A 14,929-nucleotide genomic window follows, 5' to 3' on the forward strand; every position below is an offset into this window, starting at 1 on the left:
CTAACAAACGCACTGACCATATCGCTGTAATCCTCGAACATGGACGTGTCATCTTCACTTATGACACAGGATCCGGACAAGTTGTTATCAAATCTGACAAGTCTATTATTGATGGACGCTGGCATTCTATCAAGGTGTCCAGAAGAGGAAAGTCTGCTCATTTGATCGTTGATGACGACTCCTATGAATCTGAAGGAGCCTCCAACCAAAATGAGGATCTCATTGAGACTCAACCACCATTCTTCGTCGGAGGAGTCCCATCGGATCTCGCTGGATTCGTCAGAACATTGGTTCCAGGAGTCAGATCTCAATTCAGTGGATGTATCAAGGACTTCAGATTGAATGGAAAGAGTTTGAATAATGGAAAAGAATTCGGAACGGAGCAGTGCTCTCAGTTCAGTGAGCCTGGAATGTATTTCGGAAAGGATGGAGGATACGCTATCGTTCAAAAGGATTATGAAGTTGGAGCGTCTTTCGGAGTGGAAGTTGAGATTAGACCAAGAATGAAGGACGGAGTTTTGTTCTCTGTTGGAGTTTTGGAGTATATTACTGTCGAGTTTGTCAATGGATCCATCAAAACAACTGTTGAAAGTGGAAGTGGAGGAGAGGATCTCTGGCATCATCCGGCTACTGATAATGAGTATTGTGATGGACAATGGCAAGCTTTCAAGGTGAGAAATTAAGAAGTAATACTATTTTTCTAATAATCAATATTTTCAGATCTCGAAGAAACGAAATCTTCTTACTGTCACCGTCAACGGTAAAGCTCACATCAAGATTCTGAAGAAGGCAAAGACCGATGTACTCACCAAAGATCCACTCTACTTCGGAGGTCTTCCAGAAGGTGTCACTAATAAGGGAATCACTACAAACAAGCCATTCGTCGGATGTATCCGATTCATTAGCTTCGGATTGAAGAAGGAACGTAAAATGATTCGTCGTAAGAAGCAGGTCGACACGGAAGTGTTCGACGTCTATGGAGATGTCAGCCGTGATGGTTGCCCGGCTATTTAAATATTTTTTTTTCTGTTATTCTCGTTTTGTTATTCTCTTTGTAACTTGCTTTAATTTCTCTGATTCGGTATTCAAATAAAATGTATTAATTCAATCCGGATTAACGAATTCGAACCCGTAAAGGGACTTGTTGACTGCAAGAGTCTCTAATAATTGCGGATTATAGAGCCAGGAGGTTTAGGCTTAATCCTGTCCTTTTCCGAAATCCGTAACCTGAATGCACCTGCGGCAGATAGGTCCACGACTAATTTAGAAGCTCTCAAAACCTCTAGAAGCTGCTTAACTCCCCGATATTCCAATTTGAAAACCATCGGAAAAATTATTCGATTGGATCGGATTTATTGATAGAAAACTCCAAGATAGATCAGGGGTACATAGAAAATGAGAGATGAAGGGGATACATATGACATCACAGGAGAGAGAACTAAAACAATACTAGCAGCATAGAAACAGCTAAAAGCATACAAGTTTATGATTCTTATCGAAGATCAGTCATGTGTTCCTAGATTTGAGAATTTGAAAAGGAATGTCACAAAATACAAAGGGATAGGGGAAATAGAATGTTTCGAATCGAACCGTCAAGATCAAATAATTCGAGTCGGTTTCACTGAAAGCATTACATGATATTCTTTGGAATTAGTGATATTGAATTTAAGATAAAGTAAATGGATCGATGGGTTTGAAGAGAGATCTATCATTTGTGGAGAGTCTAGTCCGAGTCGTCGTTCTTCTTCTTGTTGGCGGCAAGACGAGCCGATGGTGGAGCTCCCGACATGCGAGTGCGTCCGCTGGCACGTTGTGGTGCCTTGCGAGCTGGAGCCTCGCCATCCGATGAGTCTCCATCGCTTTCAGCGTGAGCTTTCTGGAAAATGAAAAGGTTTAGGACATGCCTCATCTTCTTCTTTCAGATCTCAACTCACCTTTCCTGCTCCCTTATTGTTCTTCACCTCCTTCTCTTCCTCCTCTTCTTCTTCTTCCTCCTCCTCGGATGGAACGTTCTTGCGAGCCGTAGTTCTAGTGGATGGCTTGGATCCACCTTTCTTGACAGTAGTCTTTCTACCAGACTTCTTCGCCTTTCCATAGTCGACGTCTTCGTCGTAGCTTCGTTTTCCACGAGCCTTCTTCTTTGGAGCCGGCTCGAAGGTGACCTCCTCATCGTCCTCATCACCTTGATACTCGTCGTCCTCCTTCTCCTGGTCCGACTCGACGGCTGGTGTCGGCAACGGCTTCTTTGCGGCACGAACTGCCCGACCGGATTTGGTGACAACCTGCTTTTTGTCGGCAGGCTTCGCGGCAGATGGCTCTCTGGAAACAATAGGATTAGATGATGTGGAACGGTAGATTTGGGACTCACTCTGCCTTTGGTGGCTCCTCGACTGGAGCAGCTGGCTCAGCTGGGGCTGGCTCCTCGGCAGCAGGAGCAGCGGCGGCAGCGGTGGTCTCGGCCTTCTTCGACTTTGGAGGCATCTGAAAAAGAAAATAAATGATTATGGAAAGTCAAGAAGATACGTAAGAAAAGAAAAGCCAGTGCACACAGACACTGTGAGAATGAATAAAAGAAGAAGAAGAAGAAGAGAGAAAGAAGGAGGGAAGTGAGAAGAAACGAAAAAGTACGAAGTAAGGATGAAGAAGAGGAGAAGCGGGCGGAGTCTTGCTGTTGTCATGACCACAAGCCACGCCCACTCGCCCCAACATGTGTACCCTCTCATTATCTTTTTGAACTACTAATTTTGAGATTCGAATATGAAGAAGAGCCAACGAAGAAGAAGAGAAAAAGGACAACGGGAATTGGGACTAAAGAAGAAAAAGAGGGGAGGGAGAAAGAGATGAGTTCTCGAGCCGCACTATGAAAAGAGATTATAGACGGTCAGACAGCCACATTGCATTCTAATTTGGCGACCCGGTTGTGAGTGTGAATATGTGTGAATGTGTTAGAAAACGGGGGAGCGGGTAGGCGAGAGGAGGGACAGTTGAAGAAGGAGAGGAGCCAGAGGGTGGAGGGGGAGATATATGTACATATTGTGAGAAACATGGGCGGGAAATCTGATGATGATGATGAAGAGCAAGAAGGAGAGAAAGGTGAATCACGAGATATGGATATGACAAGAGAGGGAGAGGGAGCTTCGAAGGGAAATAAAGGAGCCAAAAAGACTGAGTACGATTTTAGAAAAGAAAATAAACTGGACTTATGATTTCCAGAACATCACTATTTTCAAGAAGGCAGCCAAGATAATAGAAAAAGAATGCCTCCAAAAGTTGGATCCCAGAAAACAAATCAGATCGGATAGGAAAAAAATGAAAAATGGGAATAATGGGAAACTAGTTGAGATTTCTCAAATCTGAAATTTGGCGCCAATACGAAAAATGAATTGCTTTTAATTCGACCTACAAAACTCCCTAATTATTTTGACCTATCCAGATGTAAATCAAAAAAAATTTCTTGAAAACTTTCAAAATTCAAATATAATTTTTCTAGACTTACTTACGGTGAGATTTTTGGTTCACTTTTTCAGAATTTTCAATACGAATTTTAGGATTTCGAGCAGAAAAAAAACCTGAAAATGCAACAATTCATATTTCGTTAGACACGTGCAATCGCGCCCCACCATCTAGCAGACATGCAGAAAAAAAGCGAGGTAGAAGAGAACATTCGAATTTTATCATTGTTTTCTCTCACTCTCACTCTTCTTCTTGGTCTCTTATAAAAAGTTCGTTCTGCTCAACGATGACTTGGCAGTATGCCAAAAAGTGTTGGCACGGTGCCAAGGGTTGTGACTTGACTCAAATTTTCGCAGTTCTTTTGCACAAACTATAATATTTTTATAAACAAGTCGAGCAGAAATTGGAAATTATGTAAACAAATGAATCATAGGTGATCATCGTAGCGTGATACTTTTTGCGCTTGGATTCTCAGGTTCACTTCAAGAATATTTGGAATGGGGAAGCATGTGACAGAGATTAAAAAAAACGAATTATAGGGTCAGTTTCATCAAATTCAAGAATACAACTTCTGAAATTAGGCCGCCAAATTAAGTGAAAATAAGAACGAATTACAAATAGAAAGTGATAAATCACATGTGTTCGAGAGACACTTTCTCTGTCTCCTAATCGCTTTTTCCTAAAGAAAGTTCATTTTGTGTAAGCCAAGACGGTTTCAGCGTCACTATTACACTGTTTGCCTTTGTGTCCTTTTCTCATGGGTCAACTGTATAGGTCAATATTTTCAAACTTTTAACGAATCATTATGTACTAAAATTTTCGGTTTATGACGAAAGTTCGCATGGTTTAGTTGGGTTGCGGGTGTGGAAGAAATGAAATGAGGGACTTTTTTTGAATGATGAAAAAAGGGTTGTCTGGGATTCTTTTCAAGCCAACATGGTGCAGTACTATCCAAATATACTGTATTTTTATGATGAGACAATTTTCCTTTTTCGGAGGAATCAAAGGACAGAGTTTATTGAATCAAACTGGAAATGACTATCTAAAGAAGCACTGTAGCGTGAGAACTCTATTTTCGAAAAGATTCGAAGAACAAGAGAAAACAACTGAGTGACTGGATATTACAGCAGGAAAGATGTATTCAGGCCGGTTAGAGCACCCATTCCAATCATAAATCGATACTTCATTGCTGGTGTGTCTGACGTACTGTAACTTGTTGAAAGAATTGAGGATGCTGAGCTGAATCATTTTATCAAACTTTCAGATACTTGTTGAATAAAAAATTAAATTACTTTCAGGGTGATAGTGGGGGTGGCGCAATTAATAACTTGGATCGGAACTACGTCGGTGGTGTTTCAAGCTTTGTCTGGTTCAACAGGTATCAGCTAGAATATGTATCCGTTCTTTATCATTTGCAACAGATTTGTTATTACTGGAACATGATTGTGGATAAAAGAGGTTAAGCTTTAGATTTTTGAATATTTTTCACTTGTTATTTATGAGTACTTACTATGGACTTTATTAGAAAAAACTGTACCATCCATATTCTATCAAGCAATTGTAATCGCTTTTATTAACAAAAATAGTTATTTTATAGTTATTTCGAAAACACAAACTTTGAATACGTATTCCGGAGCCACAGAATTACTGATAAACTCGGTTCCCAAATTCTCAAAGTTCATATGTAGATCAAATATTGAGCTAGATTTTTGCAGTTGACAGCTTTGTTGTACGGACCCGTCATTGACAGGTACAGTGGATGCACAAAGCTGGAAAAAACAAAGTTGTCAACTGCAAAAATATTGTTCCAGGTTTTTTCTACATAGCTTACAAATGTTGCTGTTGGACAATCTATGACACTGTGAGATATTTTCAAAATTAGCCATTTTCAAGTAGATGAGCAAAAATGAATATATTTCTGAGCGTCTCATTTTTGGGAAGTTTGTTGCGCAAAATCTTTTTAAAGAGAAACATGGTACTGTTATTCAAATATGGTATCTTATCTTCTCTTATGATTGCATCAATAGATAAGTCTAGCCTGTTATGACTGCATACTGGCATTATTGCTGCAGGGTGATATCTATGAACATCAAATCCATTTCGCCCACAAAATACGATTCCTTTTTCAATTTCAATTCCTGTCACTTCAATTTCAAATACCAATGAGCATGATACTTTCCACCCGTATTTTCTGATTTACTTTTCTCTATTTTTCGTATTTCTCTTCCAACGTCGTAGATGTTTGCAACTCTCTCCCTCTTACCTCCAAACTGTTCAATGATCGTACCCGTTTGTACTCAAAAAACAGTAGAAATCAGTTGTGATCAAAAACTTCCCGCGTTGTTAACACACGTGTTCCCCATTTGATATCATGACCATTGAACAGTTTTCAACGCATGGAGGTGGGTCTTTGTAGTTTCATACAGGTCAATATGACCACATGGCTTTGGACATAATGAGCATTGAACAGTTTGAAAAAGAGGGAAAACCCCCCGGCTAGATTGAGTACAAAAGGACAACGTTTTCAGAGAAAAAGTTAATTTCTCAAGATGGGAACGAAAAAAGTTGCTGTGATTGGAGCAGGAGCATCTGGATTGCCTTCGATTCGGTTGGTTAATTTTTTTCAGTCTTGAATGATTTATAGATGATTTAAGCCACGGATTACTGTATGGTGCTGATGTGACATGCTTCGAAGCTTCCGATGATGTTGGTGGTCTCTGGAGATACAAATCTCATGAGACTAATGGTAAGAAGGAAAATTTGTAACTCTTATTCTATAAAATTGTTCAGAATCATCCGTCATGAAAACCACGGTCATCAACACCTCCAAAGAAATGACGGCCTATTCCGATTTTCCGCCTCAAGAGAATCTTGCAAACTTTATGCACAACAATGAAATGCTCAATTACCTCAAGGCCTATGCCGAGCATCATGGGCTCTTGAAACATATCAAACTTCGTCATCGAGTTCTGAACATTGAGAGATCCCAGAATTATGAAAAGGACGGCACCTGGAAAGTGACTTATCAGAATCCGTGAGTACATTTCTTTGAGAATTCCAAGTACTCATAATACTAATTTCCAGAGAAGGTAAAACCCTTGAAGATATTTTCGACGGAGTCCTTGTCTGCTCCGGCCACCACGCTATCCCACATTGGCCTACTCCATTCCCTGGTCAAAATGAATTCAAGGGACGAATTGTTCACTCTCACAGCTACAAGGACCATAAGGGATATGAGGATAAAGTGGTTGTAGTCGTTGGAATCGGAAATTCTGGAATCGATGTCGCAGTGGAGCAGTCGAGAATTGCCAAACAGGTCTATTTGGTGACTAGAAGAGGAACTTGGTTGATTCCGAAACTTGAGACAAGAGGATTCCCTTTTGATGTCATTATGAATACGTGAGTAGCTTATTTACAAGAATTAGTTTTCTACCGTTTTGAAATTTTTTGAAAAAACAATTTCAGCCGTTTCTTCTCTCTCTACAAGTTATTCCCTCAATCTCTTCTCAATTCTCTTGTGGAATACCGCATCAATCAGCGTGTCGATCATGACCTCTATGGTCTCAAACCAGCTCATCGTGTCTTCTCTGCTCACCCGTCGCTTAATGATGAACTCCCGAATAGAATCGCGAATGGAACTGTCAGAATCAAGCCAAATATCAAGAAATTCGACGGATACTCTGTTCATTTCGAAGATGGGAGTGTGATTCCACACGTGGATGAAGTCGTCATGTCGACTGGATTCTCGTTTGAGTTTGACCTAATCGAGAAAGGAAAGTTGGTTCCAGTAACTGAGAATGAAGTCGATTTGTTCAAATACATGTTCCCCGTGGCCACTTCTGATCACAACTCGCTTTGTATTATTGGATTGATTCAGCCATTCGGATCTATTATGCCAGTCTCCGAGCAACAATCCAGAGTTTTCTTTGCCAATTTGTTCTCTGGGAATCACATCATCCCAAGAAAATCTCAGATGTCAGAAGATGTTGTCAACAAGAAAGAGGCTATGGCTCAGCAATTTGTGAAATCCAGAAGACACACTATTCAAGTTGACTACATCCCGTATATGGATGAACTCGCTGAACTCATCGGATGTCAAGTCCCGATTCTCAAGACTCTCCTCACTGATCCAATCCTTGGATTCCGTCTTTTTTTCGGTCCGAATGCCGGATACTGCTATCGATTGGCTGGTCCACACACCTGGCAAGGTGCCAGAAACGCTATTCTGACAATCGATCAACGTGTCCGAAAGGCGACGACTTCCAAACCGGAACCCACTAACTACACGATCCCATTATTGATCTCTACCTTGATCCTGTTTGCTATTATTTTCTTTTCCATGTGATACATTGATTTGATTTGTAAATAACTTCATAGAAAGAATAAAGTTTAGAATTAGTCAAAAATTACAAAGTGGTGAATTGAAAAGCTGGCTCTGTTGGTGTCTTGTAAGTGGACATCATGAATTTATCATTTTTTGCAGACACTTCCAAAGTTGTTCCATCTTTCTCAAAGTACAAAGTCTCATTTTGTTTTTGGTCTTCTAGTTCGACGTCCCACTTCTGAATGAATCGTTCTCCGGCAAGCCATTCCTGAAAATTGGGCATTCAGACTCACAGAAGTACTGATAGACATACCTTTGCAAACTCCTTCATTTCATCTGTTGTCACTGCATTCAATCCTTCAATCAATGCTTGTGGAGACTTGATTTTCAGCAGTTTTCCACCAGACCATCCGTTTTTCATTTCAGAATCGTTTTTGATTATCAGTTTTTGTGTCTGAAAATGTTCTTCCTTGCTAGTCAGAAAGGCAGAAAATCTTACATTCTGAAGAGCGTCATAATCCAAATTGTCCGTATCCAATGATGCTCTTCCCTTGATTTCAATGTGGTATTCATCTCTTCCGACTCCTTTTGTGAATCCATATGGAATCAAAAAGAATGCAGATGGATGCTCAATGACCCATTTGATTTTTCGGGGGAGCTGAGAGGTGGAAGCGAGGATTGACGAGAATTTCGGTTTCATCTGGCTGCATAGGTTTTTCTAGAAAGTGGGACGCGTGGAATTCAGAAGGGAAAAGAAAATGAAAACTCACGAAGATAATTTCATTTACGGGGTATTTCTTGAGAACATACTCGAATTGCTTTCCCAAATGTCTCGTGATAGATGAGGATTCATATCTTCTGACCGAGGGCTCCTCTGAAAACTTATCCATTTATATTCCTTCTATCTTTTTCTAGTTTCAGATGAAAAAAAAATTGCTCACCCTCAAAAAATGGTTTTATCAATTTGTAAATATCTTCCTCTCGTATGTTAGCTGACCTATTCATATAGATATAACTTTCCCAACTTTTGGAGCCATTATCAAGATCGAACCGGAAGATTCCATATTCTTCGGGGCGCTGAAACTCGTATAGATCTAAGAAAAAGACTCCTGAATTCTCACCCTAAAATACTGGATATGTATAACATTCTGAGCTGCAATCACAGTAGTTGAAACAAGAAGAAGGAATGTGAGAATAATCATCCTCGAGTTGGAGGATCCAGAATCGAATGATTTCAATCATTCTTTTCTTTCTCAATATCCTCTCCATCACTCCCTCCGTCCTCATTTTTCATGTGCTTTCTCTAATTCATTTTCTTCTCTTTTCGTTTCCGTTTTCTTATAGAACAATTGGTGGAAAAGAGATTGCACTCGTCCTCGGCTCTTTTCCTCTTCTTCGAGACACATGTTCCAAAAATCTATACACATTAAATTGGATGATGAAGGGAGAAGATTGATATACTTTTTGCGAAAAAAGTTGTGCAAGAGATGACGTAATGTTAAGTGGTAAGAGCAAAGCGGGTAGATTAGAGGCCAATTTTAATCAGTCTCCCTATTTTGAACATCCAAGCTTTCTGGAGAAAAAAATAAAACAAAATTCATGAAAAAAGAGAAAACATTAACACGTCGTTTTTTTTTTAATTCTGACTTTTATCCCCGCATGGACCGTTTTATGAACCGCCTGTAAGCATTCAGAATCAGTTCGAAAAAAAAACTGAATCAAAATGCTTCTCCCTTTTAGCGGAATGCCTAAAATGTTGATGAAAATACTCATCATGTCTAACATTTTGGTGTTCACAAATGGACAGGTGGATCGTGATCCAAGTTTCCAGAGTATGTGTGAATTTTGGAATGGGAAGGATAGCTATCGACCGAGAGACAATGGATATAAGGTGATAAAATTAGAATGATACAACATTTCAGATCTCCAAGTGTTCATTTTTCGAAATTGTTTTATTAGAATATGAAATTTTCAGTCAATGTCTGGAGACAAGTGCTCATTTGTCTTTGAAGTAGCCACTGATTCCGAGGTTTGTTTTCCCGAATCTTCTAATTTCTGAAGGATTTTCCATTTTAGGCATCCGCTAGAAGGTACTGTGAAGTGAATGTACCGTACCACATCAACGACGCAATTCCGGGAGAGAGAACCACGTGTAAAGCAGAAGCAACATTGATTTGCAAAAATCAGTGGGTTCAAATGTTTGGAAGATGTTACAAGATTACGAAGGAATTAATGACTAGAAAAGTAGCTGAGGAGCATTGTGAGAAGGAGAAGGCAACGATTGCATTCCTTCATAGAGAGGATTTGGCATTCAGAATCAACGGTATACGACATCTGGACATACAGAGAGATCAACACGTTTTCAGACTACTTCAAATTTGTTTCTCGTCTTTGGATTGATGCCAGCGAAGCAATTACGAAAGATGTGATTCAGAATGTTCAAGGTGGAAATCTTCTTCTTGCTCTCGATGGATTCATGTATAATCTTCCGAATATTGCTCTTGCCATTGTCGATTCATCTGAGATGGCAATGGTTTTATGTGAATATACTCCTCCGATGAATCAAGCGGAAAGTAATTATTTGTTGAAAAAATACGGAGAAATCTATCATCCAACTATTGTCACATCTCATTCTTCTTATATCAGAACAACTAGTAGTTTGAATCGAAATGTGGATGATGAGACGGCTAATAATAGATATTGTACGAATGTATTGAAACCATTCATTCCGGATGGAAAGGCTCAAGCGGCGATTCCAACGAGAGACTTTTTGAACGAGCTGGCAAGAAAGAAAGTTGGAGGAATAGTGAGAACGTCTGCGTTTTCTGCAAGAACTACCAAAACGGATAGACAGAATCGACAATGTGTTCGCAATTCTAACTCCATCTTTCATACTTATGTTTCTGGATTGGTTAGTTATAAAGAATGAAAAATTCGTATTAAACAGGTTATTACAGAACAACAAGGGTGGATATGCGCCAGTTGAAAGCAATGAATGGAGACGAAATGAACCGAATGAAATATGCGATGGAGCTACGTCCAGTACAGCTATTGTTTTAAGGTACGAGTTGCGATTTGTCAGTTGATATTTCTCCGTTTCCAGCCACAGCGAACCCCTTGGACTCGAAACAATGTCTGATGCCCGTTATGCTCCACTCTATTGTCAAAGCGTCGTTGATGCTTATGCATACACTAATTGTCCGAATGGATATCAGATGTTTTATCGAAAAGAGCTTGGTCAAAGATGGTGTCACAAGTATTATAATGGTCCTGTTGCTGAACTCAACTATGACGAAGCGCAGGCAAAATGTGCGAGCGAAGGAGCTGCTTTGACAGGATATACAGGTCCGGAGGAATTGGACTTTTTGGATGGTGAGGCTATTTTCGAGTTTTCCAATGAAAATAAAGTTTTTGATTGAAGATTTACTTACCAAGGCTAACAAGGTAAGCGGAGATACATGGATTGGAGCCAAACGTCGAGATGATTGTCCTCAATACGGGAATAAATACTCGGGAGGATTCAGTCCGGACGTCAACCACAGATGTTCTCGGAAGTTAGTTTTCGAGTGGAGAAACGGAGTTGCCCCAAACCCGCCGAATTTCGAAGCGGATTGGGCTACCCCTTCAGAACCGAATCATGCAGGGAGCGACGAGAAGTGTCTAGTTTTGCTGAAGGGAAAAGGAAATTGGTCGACGGATAAAACCAAAAAAATTAACGACCAGTATTGTAGCCGAAGGTTTCACTATATCTGTGGAATGGAGGCTCCGATTGTGAAACAGTAGCTGTGAATATAACTCTATTTAGTGATTTGATTAGTAATAATAAATAACGATTAGTATTTGATGGATTATCTCCATTTACTTTTTCTCCGATTAAAAATCCGGTGACATTCGAAAGGTGTGTTTAAATGAAAATTATAGTCAACAATGAAAAAGAAAATTTTAAATGGCGGCATTTCTCGAAAGTATGCAGCCTAGTAAACAGTAAATTAAATTGGATGGATGGATTACGGTAGTTGATCTACGAGTTGGCCTCTTAACCAGTCGGGGGCACGAAGCGGAAATCGTCGAATTTTGTGAAGACTCAGAATCATCAGATTTCGAACATCACCTGACACACTCAGCCATCATTAAGACAATCTTATCCAAAACACCACTAACTGAACTTTCGCTTTAAAGATTTTTAAATTTAAATTTTCTCTTTTCCTTGCGTATTAGCTGAGCGATTTCGTTACAACTGCGCCCCACCGCAAACGAGAGAGTATCGGCGAGAGACGCAGAGTTTTTTCTGGCGCGAAACAGATTTTCACCATTTTTGATCTATTTTCTTAAGTTTTAATTAAAAATTTGCCAATTTCCGAGAGAAAATTATGCAAAAATAGATCAAAAATGGCAAAAATCTGTTTCGCGCCAGAAAAAACTCTGCGTCTCTCGCCGATACTCTCTCTCGTTTGCGGTGGGGCGCAGTTGTAAGAAGGCGTGGACCGCTAATATTTTTGTTTCAAAGGCTATTTTTGCCATTCCGGTAGAGCGCACTCATGAAAACCTCTCTGTGTTAATAAGCATTCCTAGGGTTCTCGGCTCTCCCCTCATTCCCCAACTCAAATTAAAAACACCGGGCTCGTTTCTTGTTAACAGGGTTTTATTTCACAACTGTAGAAATAAAAGAAATCAATGAAATTGATTATTGTTGTGGGATTGGCGCCTTGAACGTGGTGCACGAGTTGCGGATCTTCCATGCTCCACCCTCCTTGACCCAGACGGCGAGTGACCATCCAGTCTTGTCGCCAGTTGGCAGCTTCGCAGTGATGGTGCACCGCTCGATGACGACGTCTCCGAGTTGAGTGATGTCGTCGATCTTGACGTTGAAGTCGGACTTGACGAGAGCGGCCATCTTCTCCGATCCAGCGAGCTTGGCGGCGTCGGCAGCGTTGCATGGGTCGTGGAGTGGTCCCATGAAGATGGCGTCCTTGGCGGCGAACTTCTTGGCGAACTCGTCGTGCTTGCCAGCGGTCTTCAAGGCACGCATCTCATCGTGGATTTTTTGGAATTCTTCCTTGGCTGAAAACACTTTTTATTGATTTGGAATAATAGGGAAACCCCTGAGCCCCTTATGACTACTTCTAGTGCTAACTAAGCCCGAGTGAACTTACACATTGTTAGAGAGAGAGAGAGAGCAGTAGACGTTGAGTTGAGAAGAGGACTGAAGAGATCTCTTCGAAAGAACAGCTACTGAAGTCTCCACCCTTTCACCGGTTCTTTTATACTCTTCTCGTTGTCAGGGACTAATCGAATCTTAGCAACGGGCGGCACAAACCACATAAAGCAAAACGAGAGAGCGAAAGAAGCCAGATCATATTTCATGTGGAAAAGTGTGATCATGAGAAACAAAAATGGAATAAAATATGAACTTTTGGACACATTCTTAGGGGAGAATTATGTAGTTTTCGTAGTGTATAGATGAGGGATTTTGAACCGGAAAACGGAAAAGTTTAACTAGAATGCGAAAGTTGGAGATAAGTGATCGGTTAACTTGATTTCCGATGGCTTCGGAAAATTGAAAGAGCAGATGAAAATGGGCCGAAAGAGAATCTGAAACAGAATATTCTAAATTCAGAAATTTCCCAAACTTGAATAGAATAACATCGAGAAAGGGAAAAGTTCTAATTCACTATTTCCCGGATTTAGACTTCACTCAGTTTCTAAATTTCTAGTTTTGAATCGTCTCAGTTTCTAATGATCACGGTTTCCAAATATTTAGGTTTTGCTGTTACTGGTTTATGAGTTTCAAATTTTGAATGGTTCCATGTTTGAGATTTTTCCCCCCAAAATGTGTGCATACGTCTGTCTGTCCGTCGATTTGTCTGTTTTTCCAGATGTCCTAACCTCTTTCACCAGAGACTCCAGTTTCACCTCTCCACATGTGCTCTTGATCATCTGCTCTTTATTTTCTTAGAAATGCCAAAAATTCTCAGAATTCTCGTATGATTACAGATTACACTCTCACGCTCCACCATCCAAATTCTCATCGAAACCTATCCATTGGGGACGAAAAGTACACCTTCCATTTGATGTCCTTTCGAATTCTCAGAGCACAAAATCTCTCGTTTTTCCCATTTGAAAAGTGTGATTTGTGTTGAGTATCCATTACGAAGAAGACGAAGAGAAAGTGTGCTTTCGCATATACATCTAGCCCAGATTTATTCCGCCGAGCGGACTCTTTGGAAACATAAATCATAGAAATGATTCAGAAGACAGAAAATTTATTAAGTAGTCTTTTTGAGGAAAAGTGTGCAGGTGCTTGTTTCAAGAGAAAGTTCTTTTATAAATCCTCGTGGAAATCTGGAAACGGAGTGAGATCTCCCATTTTCAGAGCATCGGCATTGACGTATTTTTTTCCTTCTTGGCTGGTGATATCCTGGATGATACGGTAGTAACAGGATTTTCTGGAAATAACAATAATTCGATTTTAAAATGTCCCCCCACTCACTGTCCAACTTTACATTGAGTGTTGACATGCATCTCCAACTCAATTGGCTGTGCATATCTCTCACAATCATGAGTGATATAGGCGACTGGTGAGTATCCATTAGACCAGGGTTCATCTCCATCCATGGCTCCAGCCATCGAAAAACTGAAGTTTCCAGTTTTAGCACGAATGAATTTCGATTGAGTGATCTGCTCCATTTTCGGGCTGAAAGAAGATAAGAAACTGTCTGTGTGTTTGTTAATTTACTCACAGAGCATCATCCTCCCACCATTCAATCACCAAGTTGTATTCACTTCGTCCCTTGTCATAACAATGGAAAGTGATTGCGAACTCGAAGTGATCCCACGGGTCGTCGATAGTGGATCCAAAGGAAAACAGGGAAAAAAGAAGAAGCAAGAAGCGAAGCATATCAGAGCGAATGATGGAGAGTAGATTAATTAATGAAAAAGAAATTACAGTTGGAAATTACAGAATGTCACGTAGAAATAAAGTAAGTAAACTGAAGTCTCTGTGCGAATCGTCTAATTTCATGCACCCTATCTTTCCACGTGACATAATGGTCCTGTTTTTTTCACGCATTCTGTTCTGATTCCTTATCTGAAAAGGTCATCATTTTGTCAATGATCCATCGAATTTCCCTTGAAACAATCATTACCTTCTAT

At 40.2% G+C, this 14,929-nt stretch overlaps 5 protein-coding genes across 5 annotated transcripts; 1 reads left to right on the forward strand and 4 right to left on the reverse strand.

Annotated features, from left to right (window-relative positions):
- Window positions 1-1,723: 1,723 nt before the first annotated feature.
- GCK72_014952 (uncharacterized protein) lies at window positions 1,724-6,497 on the reverse strand (the record flags this gene model as incomplete). Its single annotated transcript, XM_053730552.1, has 5 exons — window positions 1,724-1,876; window positions 1,935-2,319; window positions 2,369-2,481; window positions 5,070-5,222; window positions 6,363-6,497. The coding sequence occupies 5 exons, from the start codon at window positions 6,495-6,497 to the stop codon at window positions 1,724-1,726; spliced, it is 939 nt and encodes a 312-aa protein (XP_053585324.1).
- Window positions 6,003-7,798, forward strand: GCK72_014953 (uncharacterized protein; the record flags this gene model as incomplete). Its single annotated transcript, XM_003108653.2, has 5 exons — window positions 6,003-6,061; window positions 6,108-6,199; window positions 6,244-6,487; window positions 6,538-6,852; window positions 6,919-7,798. The coding sequence occupies 5 exons, from the start codon at window positions 6,003-6,005 to the stop codon at window positions 7,796-7,798; spliced, it is 1,590 nt and encodes a 529-aa protein (XP_003108701.2).
- A 61-nt stretch (window positions 7,799-7,859) lies between these two features.
- GCK72_014954 (uncharacterized protein) lies at window positions 7,860-8,979 on the reverse strand (the record flags this gene model as incomplete). The annotated part of the gene is made up of 6 exons (XM_053730553.1): window positions 7,860-8,045; window positions 8,091-8,231; window positions 8,277-8,477; window positions 8,548-8,651; window positions 8,719-8,854; window positions 8,899-8,979. The coding sequence occupies 6 exons, from the start codon at window positions 8,977-8,979 to the stop codon at window positions 7,860-7,862; spliced, it is 849 nt and encodes a 282-aa protein (XP_053585325.1).
- A 3,482-nt stretch (window positions 8,980-12,461) lies between these two features.
- Window positions 12,462-12,806, reverse strand: GCK72_014955 (uncharacterized protein; the record flags this gene model as incomplete). Its single annotated transcript, XM_003108402.2, has 1 exon — window positions 12,462-12,806. The coding sequence occupies one exon, from the start codon at window positions 12,804-12,806 to the stop codon at window positions 12,462-12,464; it is 345 nt and encodes a 114-aa protein (XP_003108450.2).
- Window positions 12,807-14,099: 1,293 nt separating this feature from the next.
- On the reverse strand, window positions 14,100-14,675 carry GCK72_014956 (uncharacterized protein; the record flags this gene model as incomplete). Its single annotated transcript, XM_003108525.2, has 3 exons — window positions 14,100-14,223; window positions 14,268-14,471; window positions 14,518-14,675. The coding sequence occupies 3 exons, from the start codon at window positions 14,673-14,675 to the stop codon at window positions 14,100-14,102; spliced, it is 486 nt and encodes a 161-aa protein (XP_003108573.2).
- Window positions 14,676-14,929: the final 254 nt, after the last annotated feature.

The sequence above is a fragment of the Caenorhabditis remanei genome, chromosome IV (genome assembly GCF_010183535.1).
Source record: "Caenorhabditis remanei strain PX506 chromosome IV, whole genome shotgun sequence".
Lineage (NCBI taxonomy): Eukaryota > Metazoa > Nematoda > Chromadorea > Rhabditida > Rhabditidae > Caenorhabditis > Caenorhabditis remanei.